The 14,846-nt window shown below is 44.8% G+C and overlaps 1 protein-coding gene across 1 annotated transcript; it reads left to right on the plus strand.

Moving 5' to 3' along the window:
• The first annotated feature begins 11,269 nt into the window (after positions 1 to 11,269).
• On the plus strand, positions 11,270 to 11,947 carry LOC141022561 (uncharacterized). Its single transcript, XM_073498823.1, has one exon. It carries the CDS (start codon positions 11,270 to 11,272, stop codon positions 11,945 to 11,947), a length of 678 nt encoding a protein of 225 aa, XP_073354924.1.
• Positions 11,948 to 14,846: the final 2,899 nt, after the last annotated feature.

Here is a 14,846-nt window from a genome sequence, read left to right on the forward strand (position 1 = left end):
ACATTGATATCTATTGATGGGCATCTCCATAGCCCATTGATACGCCTAGTTGATGTGAGACTATCTTCTCCTTTTTTGTCTTCTCCACAACCACCATTCTATTCCACATATAGTGCTATGTCCATGGCTCACGCTCATGTATTGTGTGAAGATTGAAAAAGTTTGAGAACACCAAAAGTATGAAACAATTGCTTGGCTTGTCATCGGGGTTGTGCATGATTTAAATATTTTGTGTGGTGAAGATAGAGCATAGCCAGACTATATGATTTTGTAGGGATAACTTTCTTTGGCCATGTTCTTTTGAGATGACATAATTGCTTAGTTAGTATGCTTGAAGTATTATTATTTTTATGTCAATATTAAACTTTTGTCTTGAATCTTTCGGATCTGAATATTCATACCACAAATAAGAGAATTACATTGAAAATTATGCTAAGTAGCATTCCACATCAAAAAATTTGTTTTTATCATTTACCTACTCGAGGATGAGCAGGAATTAAGCTTGGGGATGCTTGATACGTCTCCAACGTATCTATAATTTTTTATTGTTCCATGCTATATTATATTTTGTTTTGGATGTTTAATGGGCTTTATTATACACTTTTATATTATTTTTGGGACTAACCTATTAACCGGAGGCCCATCCCAAATTGCTGTTTTTTGCCTATTTCAGTGTTTCGAAGGAAAAGAATATCAAATGGAGTCCAAACAAAATGAAACCTTCGGGAACATGATTTTCGGAACAAACGTGGTCCAGAGGACTTGGAGTGTACGTAAAGCAATCAACGAGGAAGGCACGAGGCAGGGGCGCGCCTACCCCCCTGGGCGCGCCCTCCACCCTCGTGGGCCCCTCGTTGCTCCACCGACGTACTTCTTCCTCCTATATATACCCATGTACCCAGGGAACATCATATACGGAGCCAAAACCCTATTTCCACCGCCGCAACCTTCTGTACCCGTGAGATTCCATCTTGGGGCCTTTTCCGGCGCTCCGCCGGAGGGGGCATTGATCATGGAGGGCTTCTACATCAACACCATAGCCTCTCCGATGATGTGTGAGTAGTTTACCTCAGACCTTCGGGTCCATAGTTATTAGCTAGATGGATTCTTCTCTCTCTTCGGATCGCAATACAAAGTTTTCCTCGATTCTCTTGGAGATCTATTTGATGTAACTCTTCTTTTGCGGTGTGTTTGTCGAGATCCGATGAATTGTGGGTTTATGATCAAGTTTATCTATGAACAATATTTGAATCTCCTCTGAATTCTTTTATGTATGATTGGTTATCTTTGCAAGTCTCTTCGAATTATCAGTTTGGTTTGGCCTACTAGATTGATCTTTCTTGCAATGGGAGAAGTGCTTAGCTTTGGGTTCAATCTTGCGGTGTCCTTTCCTAGTGACAGCAGGGGCAGCAAGGCACATATTGTATTGTTGCCATCGAGGATAAAAAGATGGGGTTTATATCATATTGCATGAGTTTATCCCTCTACATCATGTCATCTTACTTAAAGCATTACTCTGTTCTCATGAACTTAATACTCTAAATGCATGCTAGATAGCGGTCGATGTGTGGAGTAATAGTAGTAGATGCAGAATCGTTTCTGTCTACTTGTCACGGACGTGATGCCTATATACATGATCATACCTAGATATTCTCATAACTTTGCTCAATTCTATCAATTGCTCGACAATAATTCGTTTAACCATCGTAATACTTATGCTATCTTGAGAGAAGCCACTAGTGAAACCTATGGCCCCCAGATCTATTTTCCATCTTATTAGTCCCCCGTCAACAAGCTATTTCTGGCGCCGTTTATTTTGCTTTCTTTACTTTTAGTCTTTATCATAAAAATACCAAAAATATTATCTTATCATATCTATCAGATCTCACTCTCGTAAGTGACCGTGAAGGGATTGAAAACCCCTTTATCGCGTTGGTTGCGAGGTTCTTATTTGTTTGTCTAGGTGCGTGGGACTCGCGCGTGGTCTCCTACTGGATTGATACCTTGGTTCTCAAAAACTGAGGGAAATACTTACGCTACTTTACTGCATCACCCTTTCCTCTTCAAGGGAAAACCAACGCAGTGCTCAAGAGGTAGCAGTTGTCAATTAAACCACACCTGGAGATTAATTATCTGCAACAAAGTGATCAGTAGCAAAGTAGTATGATAGTTTTGATAGTAGTAGCAACAACAATAGTATCAGTAACAATGATAGCAACGATTTTGTAGCAAGTGTAACAGTAATGATAGCTGTAGTAACTTAGCAAAAACATTATAAGAGAAATTCATAGGCACATTATAAGAGAATTCGTTGGGTGATATTCGTCATATAACAGTCATAACCTAGGGCGATACGGCACTAGCTCCAGTTCATAAATATAATGTAGGCATGTATTCCGTAAATTGTCATACGTGCTTATGGAAAGAACTTGCATGACATCTTTTGTCCTACCCTCCTATGGCAGCGAGGTCCTATTGGAAACTAAGGGATATTAGGGCCTCCTTTAACCGGAACAAAGCATTATTACATAGTGAATACATGAACTCCTCAAATTACGGTCATCACCGGAAAGTGTCCCAACTTCTGTCACTCCGGGGTTTACGGATCATAACACGTAATTGGTGACTATAACTTGCAAGATTGGATCTAGAACATAGATATAATGGTGATAACATAAATGGTTCAGATCTGAAATCATGGCACCCGGGCCCAAAGTGACAAGCATTAAGCATGGCAAAGTCATAGCAACATCAATCTCAAAACATAATGGATACTAGGGATCAAGCCCTAAAAAAACAAACTCGATTACATGATGAATCTCATCCAACTCCTCACCGACCAGCGAGCCTACGAAGAAATTACTCACTCCCGATGGGGAGCATCATGGAATTAGCGATGGAGAAGGGTTGGTGATGACAAAGATCGAAGATCCCCTCTTCAGAGCCCCAAACGGACTCCAGATCTCGCCTCTCGATGAAGAACAGGAGGTGGTGGTGGCTTCGTCTCGTGAAACGCGATAATTCTTTCTCCCTGATTTTTTTCTCCGAAAATGTGAATTTATAGCGTCGGAGATAGGGTCAGCGGGGCCACCGGGTGGGGACAACCCACCTGGGCACGCCAGGAGGGGCGCGCCCTGTTGGGTTGTGCCCACCCAGGGGCCCCCCTCCGGTGGTTCTTGGCTCCCGTAATTCTCTTTTATTATATAAAAAATCCTCGCAAAGTTTCGTTCCAATCCAAGAACTTTTATTTATGCACAAAAACAACACCATGGTAGTTTTGCTGAAAAGAGCGTTTGTCCAGGTTAGTTTCATTCAAATCATGCAAATTAGAGTCCAAAACAAGAGGAAAAGTGTCAGGAAAAGTAGATACGACGCAGACGTATCATGAACCTCCCCCGCATGTAGATGTTCAATGATTGCATCACAGATCTGGGCCTCTGCGAGCTGGACCAGACTGGGGCCTGGTTTACCTGGACTAATAACACGCTGACCCGACGCGATCTGTTCTGGATCGCATCCTGGTTTCTCCAGATTGGGAGCTCCGGTCCCCCCTCGCCTCCCTGCGGGCGATTATCCGCATAGGTTCTGACCACGTCCCCCTGCTGCTCTCCACCTCTGATGAGCGGCCACCCCTCCCGCCCCGGTTTCAGTTTGAGTTATTCTGGCTCAACCAACTGGGGTTTGTGGATGCGGTGGGCGTGTGGTGGGTGGTAGCCTGGGGGAGCCCACACCGGATCTTCTCCGCGATCGACACCTGGCAGTTTTGTGTGAAGCTTGCCTGGCAGTTTATGAAGGGACGGGGGGCTAATCTTGGACGTGACCTTCGGGAACAGAAATCTACGCTATTGTCGTCCATTCAGATCCTCGACGCCCGTGCGGACACCGTCGGGCTCTCCTCCGATGAGTGGATGATGTGCTATGAGCTCCAGGACCAGCTATCGGTCATCTACACTGTTCTGGGGTGAGTAGGCATATTGGCACCAACAAGCACCCAACGGTGGGTGCTCCGGGGTGATACGAACACCGCCTATTTCCAGGCAATTGACAACGGTAGGAGACGTCGCAACTCCATCCATTGCCTCTGGGACAATGACACCATTCTCCTTCGCCCTGCGGAGATCCGCGCTAACGTAGACGGCTTCTATAAGGCCCTCTTCTCCGCCACCTTCTGGCAAATAATCAAGCCCGAGGTTATGGCATTATTTAATGAGTTCTATATGGGGGCCATAGACCTGGGCCGCCTAAACTATGGGATTATTACTCTAATCCCTAAGGTTCTGGGCGCATCGGACATATGCCAGTTCCATCCTATCACGGTGATCAACGTGATATTTCGGATCTTGGCGAAGGGGTACGCCAATAGGGTGACCCTGCTCGCGGATTCTATGACCCACCCCAACCAATCCGCCTTCATCCAAGGTAGGTTCATTCTCGATGGGGTGTTGGTGTTCCACGAAGTTCTGCATGAAGTCCGCTCCAAGCGTGATGTCTACTACGCAACCTTCTTCTTGTAGACTCGTGTTGGGCCTCCAAGCGTGGAGTTTTGCAGGATAGTAGCAAATTTCCCTCAGGGGGGTGACCTAAGGTTTATCGATCAGTGGGAGGCGTAGGATAAAGATGGTCTCTCTCAAACAACCCTGCAACCAAATAACAAAGAGTCTCTTGTGTCCCCAACACACCCAATACAATGTTAAATTGTATAGGTGCACTAGTTCGGCAAAGAGATGGTGATACAAGTGCAATATGGATAGTAGATATGGGTTTTTGTAATATGAAAATATAAAAACAACAAGGTAACTAGTAATTAAAGTGAGCAAAAATGGTATTGCAATGCTTGGAAACAAGGCGTAGGGTTCATACTTTCACTAGTGCAAGTTCTCTCAACAATGATAACATAATTGGATCACATAACAACCCCTCAATGTGCCACAAAGAATCACTCCAAAGTTTCTATCGGAGAACATAGGGCGAAAATGTGCATCAACCCTTATACATAGATTACCCCAATGTCACCTCAGGAATCCGTGAGTTGAGTGCGAAAACATACATCAAGTGAATCAATAGAACATCCCATTGTCACCATAGATATCCCACCGCAAGACATACATCAAGTGTTCTCAAATCCAATACTCAATCCAACATAACAAAAACTCAAAGAGCAAGACTCAATTCATCACAAGAAGGTAGAGAGGGAAAAACACCATATGATCCAACTATAATAACAAAGCTCGCAGTACATCAAGATCGTGCCAAATCAAGAACACGAGAGAGAGAGAGGGGGGGGAGAGAGAGATCAAACACATAGCTACTGGTACATACCCTCAGCCCCGAGGGTGAACTACTACCTCCTCATCATGGAGACCGCCGGGATGATGAAGATGGCCTCCGGTGATGGTTTCCCCCTCCGACAGGGTGCCGGAATGGGCTCCCGATTGGTTTTTCATCGCTACAGAGGTTTTTGATGGCGGAACTTTTGATCTAGGTTTCTTTCAGGGGTTTTTGGTATTTATAGGAATTTTTGGCATCGGAAACAAGTCAGGGGGGTTCCCGAGGGACCCAGAATCCAGGGGGCACGCCCTGAGGGCGCCCTCCACCCTTGTGGTTGCCTCGGGACTCTTCTGGCCCAACTCCAATGCTCCGTGGGCTTCTTCTGGTCCATAAAAAATCACCGTAAATTTTCAGCTCATTCAGACTCCGTTTGATATTCCTTTTCTGTAAAACTCAAAAACAAGAAAAAAAAACAGATAAGATAATAGCATGGAGCAATAAAACATTATAGATATGTTGGAGACGTATCAAGCATCCCCAAGCTTAATCCATGCTCATTCTTGAGTAGGTAAATGATAAAAATAGAATTTTTGATGTGGAATGCTACCTAACATATTTATCCATGTAATCTTCTTTATTGTGGCAAGAATATTCAGATCCATAAGATTCAAAACAAAATTTTAATATTGACTTAAAAACAATAATACTTCAAGCATACTAAGAAACTAATCATGTCTTCTCAAAATAACATGGCCAAAGAAAGTTATCCCTACAAAATCATATAGTCTGGCTATCTCCATCTTCATCACACAAAGTATTAAATCATGCACAACCCCGATGACAAGCCAAGCAATTGTTTCATACTTTTGATGTTCTCAAAAAATTTCAACTTTCACGCAATACATGAGCGTGAGCCATAGATATAGCATTATAGGTGGAATAGAATATGGTGGAGGTTGTGAGGAGAAGACAAAAAGGGAGAAAGTATCACATCAACTAGGAAAATTAATGGGCTATGGAGATGCCCATCAATTGATATCAATGAAAGTGAGTAGGGATCGTCATGCAACGGATGCACTAGAGCTATAAGTGTATGGAAGCTCAAAAAGAAACTAAGTGGGTGTGCATCGAACTTGCTTGCTCATGAAGACCTAGGGAAATTTGAGGAAGCCCGTCATTGGAATATACAAGCCAAGTTCTATAATGCAAAATTCCCACTAGTATATGAAAGTGACAAAATAGGAGACTCTCTATCATGAAGATCATGGTGCTACTTTGAAGCACAAGTGTGGAAAAAGGATAGTAGCATTATCCCTTCTCTCTTTTCTCTTATTTTTCTATTTTGGGCTCTTTGGCCTCTCTTTTTTTTCTCTTTTTTATTATTTTTCATCCGGAGTCTCATCCCGACTTGTGGGGGAATCATAGTCTCCATCATCCTTTCCTCACATGGGACAATGCTCTAATAATGAAGATCATCAGACTTTATTTACTTTACAACTCGGGAATTACAACTCGATACTAGAACAAATATATGACTATATGAATGCCTCCGGCGGTGTACCGGGATGTGCAATGATCAAGAGTGACATATATAAAAAATATGAACGGTGGTTTGCCACAAATATGATGTCAACTACATGATCATGCAAAACAATATGACACTGATGAAGCGTGTCATAATCAATGGAACGGTGGAAGTTGCATGGCAATATATCTCGGAATGGCTACGGAAATGCCATAATATGTAGGTATGGTGGCTGTTTTGAGGAAGGTATATGGTGGGTTTAATGCACCGGCGAGAATTGCGCGGGACTAGAGAGGCTAGCAATGGTGGAAGGGTGAGAGTGCGTATAATCCATGGACTCAACATTAGTCATAAAGAACTCACATACTTATTGCAAAAGTCTATTAGCTATCGAAACAAAGTACTGCATGCATGCTCCTAGGGGGATAGATTGGTAAGAAAAGACCATCGCTCGTCCCCGACCGCCACTCATAAGGAAGACAATCAATAAATAAATCGTGCTCCGACTTCATCACATAACAGTTCACCATACGTGCATGCTATGGGAATCACAAAATTTAACACAAGTATTTCTACCAATCCACAATTTACTCACTAGAATGATTCTAATATCATCATCTTTATATCTCAAAACAAATGCAAGGAATCAAACTTCTCATAGTATTCAACGCTCTTTATATGAGAGTTTTTATTATATCCCTCTTGGATGCCCATCATATTAGGACTAAATTCATAACCTAAGCAAATTACCATGCTGTCTAAGACTCTCAAAATAATATAAGTGAAGCATGAGAGTTCATCAATTTCTTAAAAATAAAACCACCGCCGTGCTCTAGAAAGATATAAGTGAAGCACTAGAGCAAACTTCCTAGCTCAAAATATATAAGTGAAGCACATAGAGTATTCTAATAAATTCACGATTCATGCGTGTCCCTCTCGAAAGGTGTGTACAGTAAGGATGATTGTGGAAAAATAAAAACCAAAGACTCATATCATACAAGACGCTCCAAGCAAAACACATATCTTGTGGTGAATAAAAATATAGCCTCAAGTAAATTTACCGATGAACGAAGACGAAAGAGGGGATGCCATCCGGGGCATCCCCAAACTTAGATGTTTGGTTGTCCTTTAATATTACCTTGGGGTGCCTTGCGCATCCCCAAGCTTAGGCTCTTGCCACTCCTTATTCCGTAGTTCATCAAAACTTTAGCTAAACTTGATAACTTGATAACACAAAACTCAACAGAAAACTCATAAGCTCCGTTAGTATAATAAAGCAAATCACCACTTAGGTACTGTTGTGAACTCATTCTAAATTTATATTGGTGCTATATATACTGTATTCCAACTTCTCCATGGTTCATACCCTCCGATACTACCCATAGATTCATCAAAATAAGCAAACAACACAATGAAAACAGAATCTGTTAAAAACAGAACAATGTGTAGTAATCTGGAAACTTCGTATACTTCCGTAACTCCAAAACTTCTGAAAAATTAGAACAATCTAGGAAATTTGTATATCAACCTTGTGTAACAAATTCAGATCAAAAGCACAATTCTATGATTTTTTAAAATTCTGGCAATGAGTGCAAAAGTTTCTGTTTTTCAGCGATCAAATCAACTATCACCATAGATCATCCCAAAGGTCTTACTTGGCACTTTATTGAAACAAAAGCTATAAAACATGATTAATACATTAGCATAGTCATGTGAACACACAAAAACACTAGGGGTAAATATTGGGTTGTCTCCCAACAAGCGCTTTTCTTTAATGCCTTTTTAGCTAGGCATGATGATGTCAATGTTGCTCACATAAAAGATAAGAATTGAAACATAATGGGAGCATCATGAAGCATATGACTAGCACATTTAAGTCTAACCCACTTCCTATGCATAGGGATTTTGTGAGAAAATAATTTATGGGAACAAGAATCAACTAGCATAGGAAGACAAAACAAGCATAACTTCAAGATTTTCAACACATAGAGAGGAAACTTGGTATTATTGCGATATGTAAAAGCATATATTCCTCTCTCATAGTAATTTTCAGTAGCATCATGAATGAATTCAACAATATAGCTATCACATAAAGCATTCTTTTCATGATTCATAAGCATAGAAATTTTACTGCTCTCCACATAAGCAAATGTATTCTCATTTATAATAGTGGGAGTAAACTCAGCAAAATAACTATCATGTGATACTTGATTGACATAATCAAATTGAACATTAAAATCATGATGACAAGTTTCATGGTTATTAGTATTCTTAGGTGTCATCACAATAAGCATCATAGATAGCAACTTTTCTCTCATCATAATCAATTAGAACCTCTTCCAAAATAGTGGAATCATCATTAAATAAAGTCATGACCTCTCCGAATCCACTATCATCAACATAATCATCATAAATAGGAGGCATGCTATCATCATAATAAATTTTCTCATCAAAACTTGGGGGACTAAAAATATCATCTTCATCAAACATAGCATCCCCAAGCTTATGGATTTGCATATCATTAGCATCATGGATATTCAAAGAATTCATACTAACAACATTGCAATCATGCTCATCATTCAAAGTTTTTATGACAAACATTTTATTGACTTCTTCTTCTAACACTTTGGCACAATTTTCTTTTCCATCGTTTTCACGAAAGACATTAAAAAGATGAAGCATATGAGACAACCTCAATTCCATTTTTTTTTGTAGTTTTCTTTTATAGAATAAACTAGTGATAAAACAAGAAACTAAAAGATTCAATTGCAAGATCTAAAGATATACCTTCAAGCACTAACCTCCCCAGCAGCGGCGCCAGAAAAGATCTTGATGTCTACTATGCAATATTCTTCTTGTACACTCGTGTTGGGCCTCCAAGCGCAGAATTTTGTAGGACAGTAGCAAATTTTCCTCAAGTGGGTGACCTAAGGTTTATCAATCCATGGGAGGAGTAGGATGAAGATGGTCTCTCTCAAACAACCCTGCAACCAAATAACAAAGAGTCTCTTGTGTCCCCAACACACCCAATACAATGGTAAATTGTATAGGTGCACTAGTCCAGCGAAGAGATGGTGATACAAGTGCAATATGGATAGTAGATATGGGTTTTTGTAATCTAAAAATATAAAAACAGAAAGGTAACTAGTAACAAAAGTGAGCAAAAACGGTATTGCAATGCTTGGAAACAAGGCCTAGGATTCATACTTTCACTAGTGCAAGTTCTCTCAACAATGATAACAAATTGGATCACATAACAATCCCTCAACGTGCAACAAAGAATCACTCCAAAGTTTCTATCAGAGAACGTAGGACGAAAACATGCATCAACCCCTATGCATAGATTACCCCAATGTCACCTCGGGAATCGGCGAGTTGAGTGCCAAAACATACATCAAGTGAATCAACAGAACATCCCATTGTCGCCACAGATATCCCGTCGCAAGACATACATCAAGTGTTCTCAAATCGAATACTCAATCCAACATAAAGAAACCTCAAAGAGCAAGACTCAATTCATCACAAGAAGGTAGAGAGGGAAAAACACCATATGATCCAACTATAATAACAAAGCTCGCGGTACATCAAGATCGTGCAAAATCAAGAACACGAGAGAGAGAGAGAGAGAGAGAGAGAGAGATCGATCAAACACATAGCTACTAGTACATACCGTCAGCCCCGAGGGTGAACTACTCCCTCCTGATCATGGAGACCGCCGGGATAATGAAGATGGCCTCCGGTGACGATTTCCCCCTCCGGCAGGGTGCCGAAACGGGCTCACGATTGGTTTTTCATGGCTACAGAGGCTTTCGGCGGCGGAACTTCCAATCTAGGTTTCTTTTTGGGGGTTTTGGTATTTATAGGAATTTTTGGCGTTGGAAACAAGTCAGGGGGGTTCCCGAGGGACCCACAAGCCAGGGGGCGCGCCCTAGGGGGGCGCCCTCCACCCTTTTGGTTGCCTCAGGACTCTTCTGGCCCAACTCCGATGCTCCGTGGGCTTCTTCTAGTCCATAAAAAATCACCGTAAATTGTCAGCTCGTTTGGACTCCGTTTGATATTCCTTTTCTGTAAAACTCAAAAACAAGAAAAAAAACAAAAACTGGCACTGGGCTCTAGGTTAATAGGTTAGTCCCAAAAATAATATAAAATATCATATTAATGCATATAAAACATCCAAAACGGATAATATAATAGCATGGAACAATAAAAAATTATAGATACGTTGGAGACGTATCAAAGCGCTAGAGGGCGGTCTTCCTCAAGCTTGACTTCCATAAAGCCTATGACATGGTCTAGTGGTCTTTCCTTCGGGAGGTCCTCCTCCACAAGGGCTTCGACGATCGCTGGGTCACTTGGGTCATGCAACTAGTCTCTTGCGGCCGGACAGCGGTGAACATCAACGGCGAGATTGGACCGTACTTCCCCACCCTATGTGGGGTACGTCAGGGTGACCCTTTCTCCCCATTCCTGTTCAACATGGTGGTTGACCCCCTGGCTGCCATCTTAGATAAGGCCAAGGCAGCAGGGCATATCCGAGGGGTGGTGCCCCATCTTGTGGGAGGGGGAGGGGTCTCCCTCCTACAATATGCAGATGACACCATCATAATGATCGAGGGCTCGGCTTCCGACATCGCCAACCTCAAATTTGTCCTCCTATCCTTTCAGCAGATGTCGGGTCTCACGATCAACTTCGACAAGAGCGAGGTGACGATCCTTGGTTACTCCCCGGTGGAGTGCGAGGATATGGCCGACCGGCTGAATTGTAAGATGGGATCCTTCCCCGCCACTTACCTGGGGATCCCCATTAGTGATTCTAGTATGACAGTGGCGGACCTCCGCCCGGCAGTAACCCGCATGCAACACCGGGTGGAGCCGTGGAGGGGTAGGTGGCTGTCTAAGGCAGACCGGACGATCCTCATCAACTCCTCCCTCTCCAGCCTCCTATGGTTCCTGATGAGCTTCTATAGCTTCCATGAGATGCTGCATCAGGAGATCGCCAAATACATGTCTAGATTCTTCTGGCCCGGCGAGGGGGATAAGCAAAAATACCACATGGTCAGCTGGCCGGACATCTGCAAACCCAAGGACCAGGGAGGCCTTGGGATCCTGTCCTCTAGACGCATGAACATCGCCCTCTTGACCCACTGGCTCTAGAGGATAGCCAGCAGGGAGGCCTACATCTGGTTGGACATCGTCAGATCCAAATACCTCTGCGGCCAGCCCCTAGCCTTTTGTTAGCGCACAGGTGTATCCCAGTTCTGGTAGGCTGTGGTTCGGCTCATGCCTATCCTCCGGATTGGTACATCCATCTCGGTGGGGTCTGGTTCCTCGACCCTGTTATAGTTTGACCGGTGGGTGGGGGATCCTCCCCTCGCCAACCGATTCCTGGAACTATTCTCCATCACGGTCGATCCTCGGGTCTCAGTGGAGGTGGCCCTTATTGACTTAGGGTGCCTCGCATTCCGTAGGCCCTTTGGCCCCCTGGAGGTGGGCGCGTGGGATGCCCTCCTCCAGGCCATCGTTGTCCAGCCTCTAGACGTTGACAACTCGGACGACTCCATCTCTTGGCGCCTTGAGCCTTCTGGCCGCTTCTCGACCAAGTCCCTGTATCAAGCTATTGCACCTTCCACAGCCCCAGAGCCTTTTCGTCTGATCTGGGACATTCGCCTTCCCCTGAAGATCAGGATCTTTCTATGGCAGTGGATCCGTGGACGCCTGCCCTCAAGGGTTGAGGTGTGCAAGCGTAACGGGCCTGGGGATGGCCTTTGCCCCCCTTTTATGACATGGCAGAAGAAGCTAACCACATATTCTTCTCGTGTGTCACCGCCCAGTTCTTGTGGTCCTGCTTCCGCGACGTTGTCGGTGGAACTTGGTGCAACACCAACTTCCCTGACTTGTGGGCGGAGATCCAGGCTTCAGCACCCCGTCACCACCACATTAGGTGCCTGTGCGTCGGGGTTCTGGCCTGGACGCTCTGGACCGTCCGCAATAGGCTTGTCATCCAACGTGCTCCTCTTCGACGCGCTATTGACGCCATCTTTAAAATGTGGGGTTTCTTGCAGCTCTGGCGGCCGCTTAGCCGCCCCCAGGACCAGAATGTCTCGATAGTCTCCTCGCCGACCTCAGAGCGACGGCCTTCCGCGTGGCGCCCCCGCTTCCGCCACTCCCTCCAGAGCCAGACTAGACCGGCTACTGCTTAGCGTCGAGGCCCCTCCGGATCTCTCCTGTGGGCTCCTCTTGGGTGTGCTGGTGTTTTTCCTTTTTTGTTGGGCTTGTTGAGCTGTGCCCTCAGCATTAACCTTGCTACCTTTCATTATGTGTGTGGGTGTGTGTACTTTCGCGCCTTGGGCGTGCGTGTGGTTGAACTCGCGTATCTTGTATGTGGCTTGGGCGGTTGGCGTTATATATAAAGCGGGGCGAAAGCCTTTTTTGGTAATATCTTTTGTTGGAAATATGCCCTAGAGCCAATAATAAATGGTTATTATTATATTTCTTTGTTCATGATAATCGTCTATTGTTCATGCTATAATTGTATTGTCCAGAAATCGTAATACATGTGTGAACACATAGACCACAACGTGTCCCTAGTAAGCCTCTAGTTGACTAGCTCATTGATCAACAGATAGTCATGGTTTCCTGACTATGGACATTGGATGTCATTGATAACGGGATCACATCATTAGGAGAATGATGTGATGGACAAGACCCAATCCTAAGCATAGCATAAAAGATCGTGTAGTTTCGTTTGCTAGAGCTTTTCCAATGTCAAGTATCTTTTCCTTAGACCATGAGATCGTGCAACTCCCGGATACCGTAGGAGTGCTTTGGGTGTGCCAAACGTCACAACGTAACTGGGTGACTATAAAGGTGCACTACGGGTATCTCCGAAAGTGCCTGTTGGGTTGGCACGGATCGAGACTGGGATTTGTCACTCCGTGTGACGGAGAGGTATCGCTGGGCCCACTCGGTAATGCATCATCATAATGAGCTCAATGTGACTAAGGAGTTAGTCACGGGATCATGCATTGCGGTACGAGTAAAGAGACTTGCCGGTAACGAGATTGAACAAGGTATTGGGATACGGACGATCGAATCTCGGGCAAGTAACATACCGTTTGACAAAGGGAATTGCATATGGATTGATTGAATCCTCGACACCGTGGTTCATCCGATGAGATCATCGTGGAACATGTGGGAGCCAACATGGGTATCCAGATCCCGCTGTTGGTTATTGACCGGAGAGGCGTCTCGGTCATGTCTGCATGTCTCCCGAACCCGTAGGGTCTACACGCTTAAGGTTCGGTGACGCTAGGGTTGTAGAGATATATGTATGCGGAAACCCGAAAGTTGTTCGGAGTCCCGGATGAGATCCCGGATGTCACGAGAGGTTCCGGAATGGTCCGGAGGTGAAGAATTATATATAGGAAGTCCAGTTTCGGCCACCGGGAAAGTTTCGGGGGTTACCGGTATTGTACCAGGACCACCGGAAGGGTCCCGGGGGTCCACCGGGTGGGGCCACCTGTCCCGGAGGGCCCCGTGGGCTGAAAGTGGAAGGGAAACAGCCCCTATTGGGCTGGGGCGCCCCCCTTGGGCCTCCCCCCATGCGCCTAGGGTTGGGAACCCTGGGGGGGGGGGGAGTTCCCCCTTGCCTTGGGGGGCAAGGCACCCCTTCCCCCCCACTTGGCCGCCGCCCCCCCCCTTGGATCTGATCTCCAGGGCCGGCGCCCCCCCAGGGGGCCTATATAAAGGGGGGGAGGGAGGGCAGCACACAACAGCCTTGGGCGCCTCCCTCCTCCCCTGCAACACCTCTCTCTCTCTCTCTCGTAGAAGCTCGGCGAAGCCCTGCACGAGACCCGCTACATCCACCACCACACCGTCGTGCTGCTGGATCTCCATCAACCTCTCCTTCCCCCTTGCTGGGTCAAGAAGGAGGAGACGTCGCGGCACCGTACGTGTGTTGAACGCGGAGGTGCCGTCCGTTCGGCACTCGGTCATCGGTGATTTGGATCACGGCGAGTACGACTCCGTCATCCACGTTCATTGGAACGCTTCC

This window comes from Aegilops tauschii, chromosome 5 (genome assembly GCF_002575655.3).
Source record: "Aegilops tauschii subsp. strangulata cultivar AL8/78 chromosome 5, Aet v6.0, whole genome shotgun sequence".
Lineage (NCBI taxonomy): Eukaryota > Viridiplantae > Streptophyta > Magnoliopsida > Poales > Poaceae > Aegilops > Aegilops tauschii.